The sequence below is a fragment of the Nicotiana sylvestris genome, chromosome 9 (genome assembly GCF_000393655.2).
Source record: "Nicotiana sylvestris chromosome 9, ASM39365v2, whole genome shotgun sequence".
Taxonomy (NCBI): domain Eukaryota; kingdom Viridiplantae; phylum Streptophyta; class Magnoliopsida; order Solanales; family Solanaceae; genus Nicotiana; species Nicotiana sylvestris.
The window spans coordinates 105195868-105211649 of NC_091065.1; the positions used below are offsets into that span (position 1 = coordinate 105195868).

Genomic DNA, 15782 nt, shown 5'->3' on the forward strand with positions numbered 1-15782 from the left:
ATTAGCCTGGTGAAAAGCTTGATCCAGCTATGGCACTGGTTTCTCGAGAGGGTAACACGTTCCGCGCCATGGAGGCGGCCAATCATTATACTCTTGCCATGTATACTGGTATCTGAGCCCGAAGGTAGTACCATGGCACTTTAGCTGTATCAGCTTAGTAATACCTTGGAGATTCTTCCCAAGCCCTTTGTCGGGTTCATACCCAGACCATGCCAGTATACTTTCTATTTTGCTACTCCACCATTTGCTTTCTTGACGGCATTAACACGTTCGATGTGATGATAGGTTTCCCCTCCTAACCTTCTTTTGTTCCCAATAAACGAAATGGTTTGACTGGTGTAAATGGGGTTACTCCCATCTCCGTGAATGATCACCTCCTGATGGTTCCATTCAAATTTCACAGCTTGATGTAGTGTGGAAGCCACAGCTCCGGTGGCATGTATCCATGGTCGGCCTAACAGAAGATTGTGTGAGGCTGATATGTCAAGCACCTGAAATTCGACATCGAACAAAGTTGGCCCCATCTGTAGACAAAGATTAATTTCCCCAATCATGGCCCTTTAGGACCCATCGAAAGCTTTCACGTTCATGCTCCCTGCCTGTATTTCATGGAAACCTTTTCCCATTCTTTTCAGAGTATCCAACGGACAAATATTGAGGCTTGAACCTCCATCAATCAAGACCATGGCAATGAATTTGTCTTCAAATTGCACTGTGATATACAATGCTCGGTTGTGATTCAACCCTTCAGGCGGTATGACTTTCCAGTACCTTCCCTACCATATTGGCCATCTCTCCGCAGGTGATATTGTTGGGTACGTAAGCTTCACTCAACACCTTCACCAAAGCATTCTTGTGTGCCTCTGAATTTTGCAACAATGACAGTATGGATATCTGAGTTGGGGTTTTGTTGAAATGATCAATGATGGAGTATTCCCTTGCTTGTACTTTCCTCCAAAGGTCATCTGGACATGTTTCAATAACATGCTGCTTTGTAGAAGAATCCTTACTTGGTCCTCCCAAGTGTTCAGGTGTATAGATTCTCCCGGTCCTAGTCATTCCTTGCGCAGCATTGGATTCCTCCATCTTTGCCTTTCCTTTTTGCCTAGCCTCAGCAACAGAATCCCAGGGTATTGCTTTTAAGTTGAAAGATGGTGTGGTTGATACTGTCACCGTGAAAGGTGTGTCCACTTCCACTTCAAATGGAACAGGGGTGGCCGCAGGTAGAGCTACCTCTACCTCAAATGGGACTAATGCAACTATCTTAACTTCGATCGGTGACTGATTCTGCACTACAGTAGGAGTAAGTATGATTGTAGGTTTAAAGTCATCGCCTTCTCGAATGAGCTCGATTGACTCCTCAGGATACCATTCCTCATCCATTTCTATAACATGTATCCCACCACTCGTATAATCAGGGAGGGGGTTATTGCGGATATTTGGTATAGCTTCTTTCGCCTGTATAATCTTGTTGTCAATCAGTGTCTGCATTTTATCTTTCAATGTTTGGCACTCGTCAATGATGTGTCCTTTCATACCAGAATGGTATGCACAAGTTTTGTTTGGGTTGACCTATTGGGATGGATTATCTAATGACACATCAGGAATAGGGGTAACTTAACTAGCGGCTTTCAACATTTCATACAGTTGGTCAATAGGTTCAGCAATAGCGGTCTACTATCTAGGTGTCTTACGGTCAAATTGGGTCATGGTCTTGGATAATTTTAGCGAGTTGGAGGTGACTGAAAATGAGGTGGTTGGGAATTATAGGTATGATAGGCAGTGGCTGTAATGCTTCAAAGTTTGTCACCATCCCGCTCATGATTCCTTCTCCGATTCTTTCTCCGAGTTTGATGATATCAGAGAATTTATGATTTTCAATAACCATCAACCTTTCATAATATTGTGGATCCTGTGCTCTGATGAAGAACTTGTTCATATGTTCCTTGTCCAAAGATGGCCTGACTTTAGGTGCTTCCGACCTCCAACAAGTAGCGTACTCGAGGAAAGTCTCGGTGGGTTTCTTCTTAAGGTTCTGAATATAGAAAATATCTGGTGCATTTTCTATGTTGAACCTGAATCGGTCCATGAAATCAGATGCCACACTCACCCAGTTGGACCATTTCTTAGGATCCTAGCTGATGTACCAGGACAAAGCATCTCCCCTAAGACTTCTCATAAAGAGCTTCATCTGGATCCTTTCATCCTTTCTGACCCCAACAAGCTTGTCACTATAAGTCCTCAAATGACCGTGGGACCACCTGTATCATCAAACATTTGGAACTTGGGAGGTTTGTATCCCTCTGGCTGTTCTACATCTGGTTGTATGTATAAGTCCTCATAGTTCAAACCTTCTATTACTTTGTCGCCTTCGACACCCTGGACTCGATTCGTCAACTTCTTGAGTTCTTCAACTATGTTTTTAATGAGCAGGTCCTTCTCAGAGGATTCTTGTATATAGGAGATTGGTTGGATAGAGTGAGGTACGATTTCTACGTATATATGGTTATTTTTGTGAGTGTCAGGTGCCTGGGTGTAATGGTGGTCGTTGGTTGAGTTTTGGAGATCAGGAATAGGTTGTGGTGTGTTCTGGGGAGTCTGATAAGTGGCGGTTGGTGGGTACTGAATTTATTTATGATGATGTTGTGGCGGAGTTCGTATTGGTAAGGGATTGAGATTTTGGGGTGGGGTTGTGTATTGATGTGGTGCAGGAGGGTTTTGTGGATGTTGGTTTGGTGTGTTTTGGGGAGGTGCTTGGTTCTTTGTGTTTTGTTGGTTGATGTCGAGGACATTCAGGGTGAGTGATAAGTTTGCCAAGTTGCGGACCTGCTTAAGCTCTCTATTGATACCCAATTTTTCCCTATATATTTTTTATATGCATAAATACCTTTGAAATAGCATATATATGCATATAATAAGCATATACAAGGCTTTTATAATTTTTTCCATAATTTCAAGGATTTAAATTGATTTATTTCCTCCCCTTTTATTCATAAAATCCCAAATAACTATTTCCCAAGTTATTATTATGATGATTTGTTCATTTAATTTCTATACTTATGCCAAAATATGGTTAATATATTTTTTTATGCATTTTTATAATTGCATTTGGTATTTTTTAAGCTAAAATTGCATATAATTGCAATATTAGCCCATTTAGTGTATAATTACATTTTTATATGTGTAAAATTTGTCCCTTTATTTTTAAAATGATGAATATATATATATATATTAAATCATTTTGGAACATAAAATTATTTTCCAGAAATAATGTATTATTTACTATAAATTAATTAGGGAAAATTGGCTATTTAAATTATAGCCATATTTGCATTTCGATTATAGCCTAAATTAAACCCAACCCCCAGTCCATTTCCTACCCAATTGCCCGACCCAGACCATATATACACTTACCCAAACCCGGAACACATCTACCCGATCAAATCCTGGCCGTTGATCTCCTAGATCAACGGTCCATATCAATCCTTTCCTTTTTTAATTCCTAATACCCCTAACCCTACCTCATTTCCAAAAGACCGCCGCCCCCAGATTCTGTCATCTCCATTGTTCTCTTAACCTAACCCTAAACCCCTTTCAACCGCCTCCCTTCTCCGGTCTTCTCCGGTGACCACCCTTCAATCCCAAGCCTCCAATGGCTCTTCCATTGCCTCGCTCATCTTCTCTAAGGCCTTCAAGGGCCCTGGGCCACGCCGACTTATATATAGGGTTTGCTGTTTTGGCTATTCATGGCTACTCCGGTGTGATTTCGAGCAAAATTGCACTGTATTTGTTACGATCTTTGAAGTTTTAAACATGTTCTTCATCTCTATTTGGGTTTCCTTTGAAACCCTAATTTTTGTTTGTATCTCTTAGATCTGTGCTATTTTTAAATGATTCAAGGCTGTTCCTTATATGCTTTGCACTATTCTCCAACCTCTTTTGCAAAAATCATCGATTTCAAGTGGTTTTACTTTCTTTTAAAGTTAGGGTTTTTTCGGAACTTCTTCTACACTTTGTTTAAATCAATTCTTCATGTTTTAACTTCTATCCTTTGCATATCTTGAGTGATTCTATGTTTTTACTCCCTTTTCAACTAGACTATGTTGAAAAACCTAATTTCTTAGTTCGAATCTTGGGTTTCTGGGTTCTGTTTGATAACATGTTTAGTAAATCCGTATGTTTCTATGATACTATGATTTTTTGCCCTATGTTTGCTTGTTATGGTTCTTAATTGTGGTTATCCCTACCTATTGTGTGATTTTTCCTTATTTGGTTCGCCAATATTTCTGATTCTTCACTTTTCCTATATGTATCATGCTTAGCTTACTAATTCAGACTATGCTCTACATGAATCCCTAATTTTATATGTGATTCTTGTCCTACTCGGCCTCGTAGGGTTCTGATTTTTCTTACAATGTGCTTCTTCTTATAGAATGGTGCTAAATCAATGCTACCTCTTATTCTTGCATCCTTGAATATTTGTGATTGATTTTTCACTGATTTTGTGTGTTATTTCTGCTGATTTTTACCTTGTAGAATGCTTTCTGAACTTATCATATGGTCAATCATGCTATTAATTGTTTCTTAAGACTTTCCTTGATTGAAATGTGCTGAACCTAGTCTCTATTACCTATTGTGTACTTGTACTATGCAGAAAATATTTCCTTATTTGTCATATTCAGCCTTATATGATTTCTTTCCTTACTTGTCATGTGTCTATGACCGTTTGAGGTTAACTCCTCAATTAAAGGGAGTACTTGCCTTGATTTTCTGATTGACTGATTCTAAGTTCCATAATTACTAATTAACTCTGATTTTTACCTTATTTACTACCTGCTTTCAGACTATAAATACTCTAGTCTTTCATTAGCACAACACACAAACTCTTGGTTCAAAAACTATCTCCCATACTCAAACTTTCTACTCTCTCTTTTGTACTACTTGCTACTGCTCTAAGTTAGCCGGCTGCAAGCCAAGGCTAATCATTGTGTTCTCTTGTTCTTTCACTCTGCTTACTATCCTCTTTACTGGTATGTTCTAGTTTCAATTCAAAGTCCCAACAACAGTATGATTTTCTTATTGCTTCAGTTCATTTTGTTTCTAGTTTACTTCTATTTGTGGTTTTGTTGTTAAACTTGTAGTTGATGGTTACATTATTAGCATGTTATTATGTCTTCCCCTTCCTCAAGATCAGTATGTTACCCCTCTACTTGTTTCTAAGCATGTCTATACCAATTACTTGTTGTGTGTTTATCATCACGTGCTCCATGAATCCCTATATCCCTATCATCCCTTTTAAGTGATCTTGTTCTTTGCGTCTAGTTTTGTGACTATGCTTGGTCAGTTGTTTCTGAGCATGTCTATACCAATTCCTAGACCTTTGCTTGATTATGTGTTTGCAATCAAGTGTTCTATGTATCCCAAACCCCTTGACCCCTGTTTGTGACTACTGAATTTACTTTAGCTCTATGACTACTGGCTGTGTACAAACCTGTCCTAAGGTGTTTGGAATTCTGTTCATCTTTTCAATCTCTTCTCAAACTGTCTTTGTTGCTTTACTAAATTACTTTCAAACATACTTTTGTTTTAATACAGTTTTTTACTAAAACCTCTCAACTTGTGTCAATCACTTTCACTCAACTCCTAGTCAATAAGTTCTGCCCCCTCTAGTATGTTTACTGCCTTGGGATCTTTTTGAGAACCCTCTGAACTCTGGCGTACTGAGGCTGGCCCTTCCATACTCCACTTGTTCAATTTGTGGTTACCAAGTCTAGGTGTAAGCACTGCCCGGGATCCTTGAGATCCTTAGGTAACTTTGATGCACCTAGACTATGTCATTGTCTATGGAATTGAGGCATTTGAGGCCATTGGAGGTTTTGGGAATCTTAGCCTAATCGAAGGTTCCCTATTGAATAGCTTCTTATTTTTCTTATTTACATATGTAAGTCATTCATTGGTCTGTAATAACTTGTAAACAGATATTAGGGTATTTAATGAAAAAGGTGGGTAGATAAATGTTTTATGGGGTAATTCGGGTAGAAATCATGCTCATAGGACTTTACTTTTAAATCTGTTTGCTCTACTAAATAGAAATCATGCTCATAGGATTTTATTTTTAAATTTGTTTGCTCTACTAAATAGAAATCATGTTCATAGGATTTTACACTTAATCTGATTGTTTTATCAAGTAGAAATCATGCTTATAAGGCTTTACATTTTTAGAAACCGTTCCTATAGGTTCCAAATAATCATGCCTTCAATTTCTTAAAATCAGATTAACTGATAGATGACATACCTATAGGACTCAATCCAAATTCTATTATGATAAGGGTTTATGTAAGTTTTCATTGTCTTAAAATCAGATTAACTAATAGATGTCATGCCTATTGGACTTAATTCAGATTCTGTTACAACAAGTGTTATGTATGTTTCTATGCCTGCAAGTCTTTAAAATTAGTATCAAACGTAGATATCGTACCTATAGAAAATCATACTTGAATTCCTGCCTGTTAATCTAAGCTAGTATGAATAATTTAACTTAGTCCACGCTTAGCTCACATCTGAATCGGTTTAACTAAGTATTCCATATTTCCTGAAACGAGTCTTTTAAAACTGCCTCAATCTCATTAGATATCATGCCTATAAGTAATATAGAAAATCCGTTTCAAAACCTGCTTTGTTTCGTTATACAAATGTGCTAATCAATGTTCTGTGTATAGGCAAGCCCTTAGGCATTTTCAAAACTGCATTTCTGAAAACTGTTTCTATTGCTTAACATTTTCCTGATCCTAATAGGCTTTTAAAATTCATAGGCAACTGCTAGGATCACTACTCTTGAGTGTCTAAAAATAAGTTGCTTGTTTCTGTATATTCACCTAGATATCCTGCCTTAGGACATTTTCTGATAAAAGACCTTAATTATGCTTGAGTCATGTTGTTATGTGGTTATTTGAGGAGGAAACTTTGAGCCTCTAATTGCTTCTTTATATGTACTGAAAGTCCTGAGTGTTTTGCTTGTCTCCTTAGAATTTTCACCTTTTAAAACCTTAGGGGTCCGTCTAGAACCACCTATTGGTAGAGGTCCTAACTCCCTCCAGGACCATTAAGAAGGGACGGGTAGCAGCACACAATAAAAATCGTTGACCAAACACTCGATTTGCATGCCCACTAAGAGGATGAGAAGGGTATATATGGGATATGATGACTACGTGCTAATGTCACATGTAGCCCCTCATTGAGGAGTGTTTACCGGACATTGTGTGGGGTGATCCTATAGGATAACCAACTTTTTTTGTTTGTGGTAAATCCATTAAGCATAGCCTAGGGCTTATTTATATATATATATATATATATATAAACAAAAAAGAAAACAATTGTCATAGGAGTTTAAAACAATGTATAAATAAACTTTGAAAACTACAAATATCCTATTACCAAAGTTGAACACAATGTCCAACGATGATATCACATGAAATCTATTGTAGTCTTTACTTGCCCAAACTAGCATTTTGAGTCCATTATCCTTATGGTACAACTGCCTGTTGTCCATTGTGATCCAATAACAAATGCCATAGATAGCCTTTGTCCAGTTATTTCCTTCGTAGCCACTATTTTTGCACATGTGCATCTTCCGCTCTTCTTCACCCACAATTGGTGACCATATTTCACGACCAGGCGTGCCATGAATAGAAAGTGCATTGTGTAAAAAGTGTTTGAACATCAGGCGTGCACTTTGAGACAGTCGTGCACTTTGTTCTTGAAACATCAGATGTCCATTATCAAAAGTGCTTGTGCTGCTTAGCTTTTCAAAACTCCAGGTGTGCACTTTGTTAATTAATTTAATTCCTAATTCCCAAAGCACATGCCTTCCTCTTGCATGTGCCCATTCTTTCTCCAAGGAGCATGCAATGATTCTTCCAAGGATCATGCGATGAGGCTTGTGTATACCAAGATTGGGAGATGATCCATGTATTAAAAAATGTACCAACCCCTCCAGCCAATGTTAGCTTTTTTTTTAAATTCCAAGAGGGCCTTGTTTGTCCAGACCACTCTGCCTATTCCCATGCCAGACCTGAGTGTTGTTTCTGCAGATTCCCATGTCAAAATCGACAGCACCTCTAGCCAGCCTTACTCGATCTGTGGACTCCATGCCTCCTTCCCATATTTTATCATAGGCGTACAGTTTAATAATAGTATGGAATTTGTTTAATGCCCATTTGACTCCTCGAAATCCCGCCAACTCCACATGTAGCATGCTTCCTTCTGGATCATCAACAATTTGTAGATTCCAAGCGTGCAAACTCATGTGATGGTGTGAGCAGCACCTCGATCCAGCGTTACCCTGTGGACGCATGTGATGGTCATTGTAATGGCCATGTGATTTGAAAAAAGCGTGCAACAAGTAGACATGTGATGGCATGTGAAATTGCCTATTTTTAAATCCCTTCCATTGGAATGAATGCAAAGCATTAATGCCACCAATTGAAATTTCCTTAAAAATAGACAAAGATGACATGCTAACATTTTTATATTCCCATATAGCTCCTGCAAAAAGGCAAATTTGTTAGAATAAAAAAAGGCCTTTATTCAAAGGCTGTTTAATTACCAAAGAACAACAGACGTGTGAATTGTTTAGAAGTCCATCCCATGTTCCTTTGTTTTCCCAACATCCTCGATTCCCAAAATCATGTCCTACCATCATGCGTGCAATGAACTTCCAGCCCCTCGACCAAAAAGACTTCATGTGCTTTCCTTGTTGATCGACACCTACTAATCAGTCCATCTTTCCACGCCTTTGTCTTTTGTCTTTTGTTTTTGAATAATTCCCATGCTTGGTTTTTTGAAGAAGACATTCGTGCATAGAAAACAAAATTGTCACTTTCCCATGCTAACCTTTTAGTCATTTCACGTGCCTTCCACCAAAATGTTAGTACAACTGTTACATGACATTTTATGCACAGATAGGGTTGTTTCCCTTTGTGCCCGTTCTTATTTTCCACGAGCCTTGCCTTAGCCTCTTTTCCTCCTAATTCCTTGCAACCTTTACTCTTATGTAGGGAAATTGCATCTTATCTTCATTAATAATCCTCCTTCCTTTTGAGTCCATATCCCAGAGACCATGACATTCAATATTTCCTTCATCTAGAGCATAATTAGCAAGGTGGTCTGCTAGTGTATTCCCTTCTCTGAATATGTGTGTGACCTTGAAGATACTTTTTTCCTTCAATCTTAAAATCTCCTCTACATGTCCCGTAATACACCAAGGAGGCTTCCATGATTCCTCTATAATGTTCTTTAATAGCAATGAATCTGTCTGCAGCCATATCTGGAAATAATTAAGATTTTTGCACATCTTCAATGCCTCCACAATAGCTACTGCTTCTGATTCATAGTTGGTTCCTTCAGAAATCTCCCTTCCTTCTGCGTATATCAAATCTCCAACCTCATCCCTTATGCAGAAACCAATTGCACTCCTTTCCAAATTCCCTCTACATACTCCATCAGTATTCACTTTGATCTACCCTTTTGAAGGAAATTCCCATACCACTTTATCAAATTTCAATCGAGGCATGTATTGCTCCATCATTGTCAGTAAGTCCAGCCACTTGTGAGGCACATGCAGTCCAGGCTTTTTTATTTGGACTAGAGCTTGCATAGTAGATGACACCTGGTAAATAACTCTGCTCACTAAAACTGCTTCTCCATATTTCAAACTATTTCTTATCTTCCAAAGTTCCCATACAATGCATGCAGGTAAAGCTTGTAAGACTGGCTTCAATCTGGGAACAACTGGTGTTGTCCAACACTTTGTAATTGCTTGTTGTAATGATAACCCTTCTAATGCAATTCCTGCTCTCCTCAGGAAGTAAGTCCAAACACTCCTAGCTGCATCGGATGTGAAGAACAAATGTACTAATGACTCCTCCTTAGGATCAGTACAACACCAATATTTTGATGGCATGGAGTATCCTATTTTACGCAAGAAATCATCAAGTGGCAGTTTGGCTTTCCACACCTTCCACAGGAAGAAGGATATCTTGAAAGGTAAGCCTTTGACTCATATCATCCTGTAACCTAATCTTGGGTTGTCTCTTCTTCGCAGGTAATCCCATGCAGACTTCACTGAAAAATGACCTCTTATTTCAAGCATCCAGAATGGTGTATCTAACTCTGCACATTCATTTGGTGGTCTAATATTCTGCACAATGTGGTTTGCCAAATCTTCAGGTAGAGTCTGAAATATTTTTTCCAAGTTTCACATACCATTTTCAACCAGATCATTGACATTTTGAATATCCTCATCGATACCAAACTCTACAGGCACTTGGAAATATAAGGCTCCCAGCTCAGTCCAATTGTCGAACCAGAATTGAGCTGATCCCATTCTCGGTTTCCAGTAGATTTGATGCTCAATCAAGTCCTTACATTCTAGCATTTTCTCCACACGTGGGATCCACGCTTCCAAGGTACAATTACTGGATTTAGTTTCTTGCAGTACTTTTGACTAATAAATGCACTCTATAAACTGGGCTTTGTCCTGAAATTCCACCACAATTTACAGAATAGTGCCTTGGATAGATCATGTAGGGACCTGAAGCCTATGCCTCCCTCCTCATAAGGCATACAAAGGTTAGTCCACGATGACCAATGTCTAGAGTTGCCTCCCATATTGCTGCTCTTGAAGAATTTGGCAAAAATGCTATGTAATTTATTGATCACATAAATTGGTGGATTAACTGCTGACAACATATGAATTGGGATACTCTGCATGACATTTGCGATCAATATAGCTCTGCCTCCTACAGATAGGAGTTTGCCTTTCCACGACTGCAGTTTGTCCTTGACCTTAGTGATTAATCCCTGGTAATAGTCACTCCTTCTTCTTGCATAAAAAATAGGGCAGCCAATATAGGTCATAGGGAAACATTGTCTTCCTATACCTGTAATCCTTTCAACCTTGTTAATCACCTCATTATCCGTTAAATGATGCAGGTATATGGCAGATTTGTCTTTGTTCACCAGTTGACCAGACGATGATTCATAAGCTTGCAAAACCTCCATGAAAAGTCTCAATGAAGTTTCATCAGATGAGGAGAAAATGATTGTATCATCAGCGTATGAGAGATGATTTATTTTTGGGCTCCATTTTGGCATTCCAAATCCACAAAAATACAGGTTAGTGTGTAGTGAATTCAATCCCCGAGACATTGCTTCTGCTGCTAGAATGAATAGGGTTGGTGATAAAGGGTCACCCTGCTTAACTCCCCTCGAAGATTTGAAGAAACCATTTGGCTGCCCATTTATAAGAATAGAGTACCAATTATTCCCAATCAAATCAAAGATCAATCCAATAAACGCTTTAGGAAATCCCATCTTCCTTAGCATTTTGGTTAAGAATAGCCATGATAGCCTATCGTAAGCTTTTGCCATGTCGAGTTTAATCATAATATTTGGGCCTGCTTTTGTTCTCAGCCTGATATCCGTAATGATTTCTTGAGTTAACAGTACATTCTTTATACTTCTTCCTTTCACAAAACCTTCCTGTTCTTGTGAGATTAAGTTTGGTAAAAATTCAACCAACCTTTCATGATTAACCCTCGAGAAAATCTTGTTAACAAAGTTGCTGAGATTGATTGGTCTCATATCTGCAAAGGTCATAACTTCTTTTTTCTTTGGTAATAAAACCAGGTTTGTGTGTGTCACACTCTTTGGCAATTGCTGACCGCAAAAGAAAGCCTTGACCATGCCGACTACATCTTCTTCAATAATTTCCCAGCATGTTTGGTAAAAGGCTCCAGTGAAGCCATCCGGTCCACCTGCTGAGTCCCCATTCAACCCCATAACTTCTCTCTTCACTTCTTAATTGGAAGGAAAAGCCATCAATCTTTCATGTTGATCACTCTCTACCATTGAAGGTACATGATTTAGAATATCAAAAGCATTAGGAACTGCACTCTCAGTAAATTGATCCTTGTAGAACTTTAGTGCTTCTTCTGCTATTAAGTGATCTTCTTCAATCCAGTTACCAAGGCTATTCTGGATCCTTGATAATTTCAGTCTCTTCCTTCTCCCATTAACCTGAGCATGGAAGAATTTAGTGTTTCTATCGCCATTTTTGAACCATAACATGCCAGCTTTTTACCTCCAGAGTTCTTCTTCTAATGCAAGATATTTAATCATTTCGGCTTGGACCTGTCGTAATCTTTGTATGTTCATCTGTGTAGGATTGACTTCAAATTGTCTTTCATGAACCAAGACCACCTCCTCAAGGCTTGCAATCTTTTGGAATATATCCCCATATGTAGCTCTACTCCAGGTAGATAGTGCTTGCTTAAGCTTCTTTAACTTGTAGTTAAAAATGCAGAAAGGGTTAGCACTAAAATCAGCATTCCAATTCTCCTTCACTACCTCTTTGAAACTTTCATGCTTTGTCCAGAAGTTTAGAAATCTGAATGACTTCTTAATTGGAGGAGTTTCTATATCACATTTCAGCAGCATCGGGCAATGATCAAACCCAATTTTGGGCAGGTGAGTTACCTCCAATCCAGGAAAGGTCTGTTGCAATTCATTATTGCCAAAACATCTATCCAATCTTTAAAACATACAGCCCTCCTCTGATCTTCCATTCCACCATGTAAATATGCTTCCTTTAAATCCCAAATCTGTCAAGTTGCAGGTATTGATGCAGTGTCTAAAGTTATCTACTTCAAGGAGAGAAATTGGCAAGCCTCCATACTTCTCTTCCTCATCCCATATCACATTAAAGTCGCCTCCAACTAGCCATGGTACTGTCATATCTGATGCCATTGCATACAAAGTATCACATAGTTCAATTCTTTCAATGCGATCACATTTGGCATAAACTAGTGTAAGAATGAGCTCAACATGTGCTTCAGTGTGCGTCAATCTCAAAGTCAGCTATTGAGTCATGTTATATAGAATAGTAACCTCAAAAATTTTATTAATAAAAGCCCAAATCTTGTTTGACACATTCACCACAGCCTGTGCCAAACCAATTCTTGCTCTATACCTCTCCATTTTGTGAGACTATTGCATAGGCTCAAGGATTCCTATGAACTCAAAGTGATGTTTTCTGTGCATTGTAATCATCCTTTCAAATGCTTGCATTATATTTACTGACCTCACATTCCATATAATTGCATCCATTAAAGGTTTTTGGGTTTGGACAATGTTCTCCTTGTTTGTACCCATCCTGTTGGGATAGATGGTTCTTTGACTTGTTTATTTTTTCTCTTTGTTGCAGATTTAACCTGCTCAATGTGCCTAGGTGATAAATCTCCTTGCTTGGCAACATTGAGAAAGTTTTGGGTTGTTGACTCCTCATCCAGGTCCCTATTTGCCTGATTACTTTGGCCTTCAATTTCCTTAGTGTTAGCCGTAACCATTAGACCAGATTTTTCCTGTAGGATATTTATCTATTTGTTACCAGAACTACTGACATTCTGTTGATGTGCAAATTTTAATGTAACAGTACCCTGCTCTGCAGCTTGTGGATCTGGTTGTTGGTTTGTAGCATTTGCACTAACAATTGGCATTGCATTACTACAGCTTGGACCTTCTTGTCCTGCTTTGGTCTGCTCAATATCACCAAGTGTTCCTCCTGGATCATCTACATTGCAGAGCTCTATATTTTTTAGGTTTAATTCTTCAGCAGCTGCATTCTGTTTTTAGAAGTTTGCTCTCCTTTGGTTTTCTCATTTACACTTGGATCATCTTCATTATTTGCATCCCCTCCTGTCTCATCATCACTTGCCATTCCATCTGGAACTTGACCCTCTCCTGGATCTTCTTCAGTCTGATTTAACCAAAACTTGCTTCCTTTCCAATTAATTGTTTCACTACTTTTAAACATTTCAAAATCTGTGTCTTCCACCTGCTCATTGTCATTGCTTGTCTGCTCTTCTTGCCTTGTCATTGCATGCACAGTATTTACCTTGACTGAATTTTTGGCCATTGTCTCATTTATCCTAGTGTCTTGAGATGGTATGTCTTTACATGACGTGTTGGTACCTACAACATTGTTAGCAAAAGCTGTTTGCACCCAAGCTGTTGTTGATTTCTCATTGTCTGCATTGATCTTTGTTGTTGGATTCCTATTTGCAGTAGGAATAAATGCTGGAGCTTTGTTGTTCAGTTTATTAGCTTCAGTATTTGATGATTGTCTCCTAGCTAAAATAGGAGAAGTTATCTTTTGTACTAGCTACTTGGTCGATACATGAACTTCCTGCTCCTCTGAATCAATCGCCACAATTACTGTGGAATTATTGTGTTGTATATCATTGTGGCCTATTGTTTTTTGAACTTCCTCCACAACTGCCAGTTGGTTATCTTCATTTAACTCACCATTTTCAATTTCTAACAATGCAAATTTGTTGGTTGATTGTATTTGTTTTTCTACAGCAGCATTGTTAACACGAACCATTTCTTTCCCTTGTGCAGTATTACCATCAATTTGTTTGCCTTTGTTTAGTCCCCTATTGTCGTGGACTTCCTTCCATTGAGGGCCTATATTACCAACTACCTTGCCACTAGTAAGGACCATCAAAGGAGCATCATGTTTTGCATGTTTTTTGTTTTCTTGTTGCACATTTTCAACATTTTCTTGCTGCTGGGTAGTTTTGGTTTCCCTTAGCTCAGGATTAATTCTCCAACATTCCATCCTATCATGTCCTGGTAATTTGCATTCTTTGCAATACTTAGGTAGGTAGTCATAGTTAATGGTTACCCATTCAGTTCTTACCTCTCCATTTGTCTCATTGAGAATGTCCATTCGAACTTTCTTTGGGAGATCAGTTAGCAGGTCCACCAGCACTTTCACACGAGCACAGCTAGGTCTTGTTTTCTTTATAGTGGCCAAATCCAATTTAAGGGGTTTACCTATAGCTGAAGCTAAAGAGAATAGGCATTCCCTGACAAAGTATGTTGGCAGCAGATTAGGAAATGATATCCAGGCCATAACCTTAGGTGTCTCTTCTCCAACTTTGAATTTTGCATCATAAATCAGTATTCTCAATTGATATTCATCCCCATGCTTATCCTTAACATAGTACACACCTTTTGACGAGAAATATACATAATCTTGCCATAGTGTAAATCGTATCAAAATGTGTCTATCACGTATATATCCTATGTTGCATTCAGCTTTGATACCACATTGTAATAGGACGATTCGACGTATTTCATTGATATCTGGCTATCCGTATGAAAATTTGCACACCACTGCCTATTGCAATCCGTCAATGTAGTTCATACGTTCTACTTCTGATTCCTTAAAACAGACTATTGGTTGTCCTTGAAAGTATTAAGTTGTCTAGGAGCTATTGTATCCACATGTACTCTTTCTTGCGTAGTTGAAGTACTGGCCATGGGTTTGACTGCCTTTGCGTAGTCCATTGGTTTTGGAACGTTAGCAGACATCGTACATGGATGTGTGATATTGGGGGCTGGTTGGGGCTGTGGCCCATCGATTGAAGGTAGTTGGCCACTGGCCATTGTGGCCATGGCAACACTGCGTCAAATAGCAGTGGACTTCCCAGGAAAATCATGTTTCTTCAAAGATCTTGAAGTAGCATTGATCCACCAGTTTAGTACAAAGTATTTCTCTTGCACCAGTTACAATGTATAACTGTCTTTGACGATAAAAGCTGTAGATTATACTAATTCGATGCTACAGTAGCTCCAAAAAATTTTGTAATACCTGTTGTTGATTTTGGCTTCAAATCTGTTAATCACGATTAAAACAAAGGGTCCAAAATTTGTTC

At 38.6% G+C, this 15782-nt stretch overlaps 2 protein-coding genes across 2 annotated transcripts; both read right to left on the bottom strand.

Moving 5' to 3' along the window:
* Positions 1-9025: 9025 nt before the first annotated feature.
* Positions 9026-10384, bottom strand: LOC138878005 (uncharacterized). The gene is made up of 3 exons (XM_070157658.1): positions 10264-10384; positions 9617-9969; positions 9026-9517 (listed from the first exon to the last, which is right to left on the bottom strand). The coding sequence occupies exons 1-3, from the start codon at positions 10382-10384 to the stop codon at positions 9026-9028; spliced, it is 966 nt and encodes a 321-aa protein (XP_070013759.1).
* A 1475-nt stretch (positions 10385-11859) lies between these two features.
* Positions 11860-15513, bottom strand: LOC138878006 (uncharacterized). The gene is made up of 9 exons (XM_070157659.1): positions 15381-15513; positions 14226-15075; positions 13724-14114; positions 13491-13682; positions 13272-13421; positions 12706-12918; positions 12606-12662; positions 12193-12555; positions 11860-12078 (listed from the first exon to the last, which is right to left on the bottom strand). Exons 1-9 carry the CDS (start codon positions 15511-15513, stop codon positions 11860-11862), a joined length of 2568 nt encoding a protein of 855 aa, XP_070013760.1.
* Between the last annotated feature and the right edge of the window lie 269 nt (positions 15514-15782).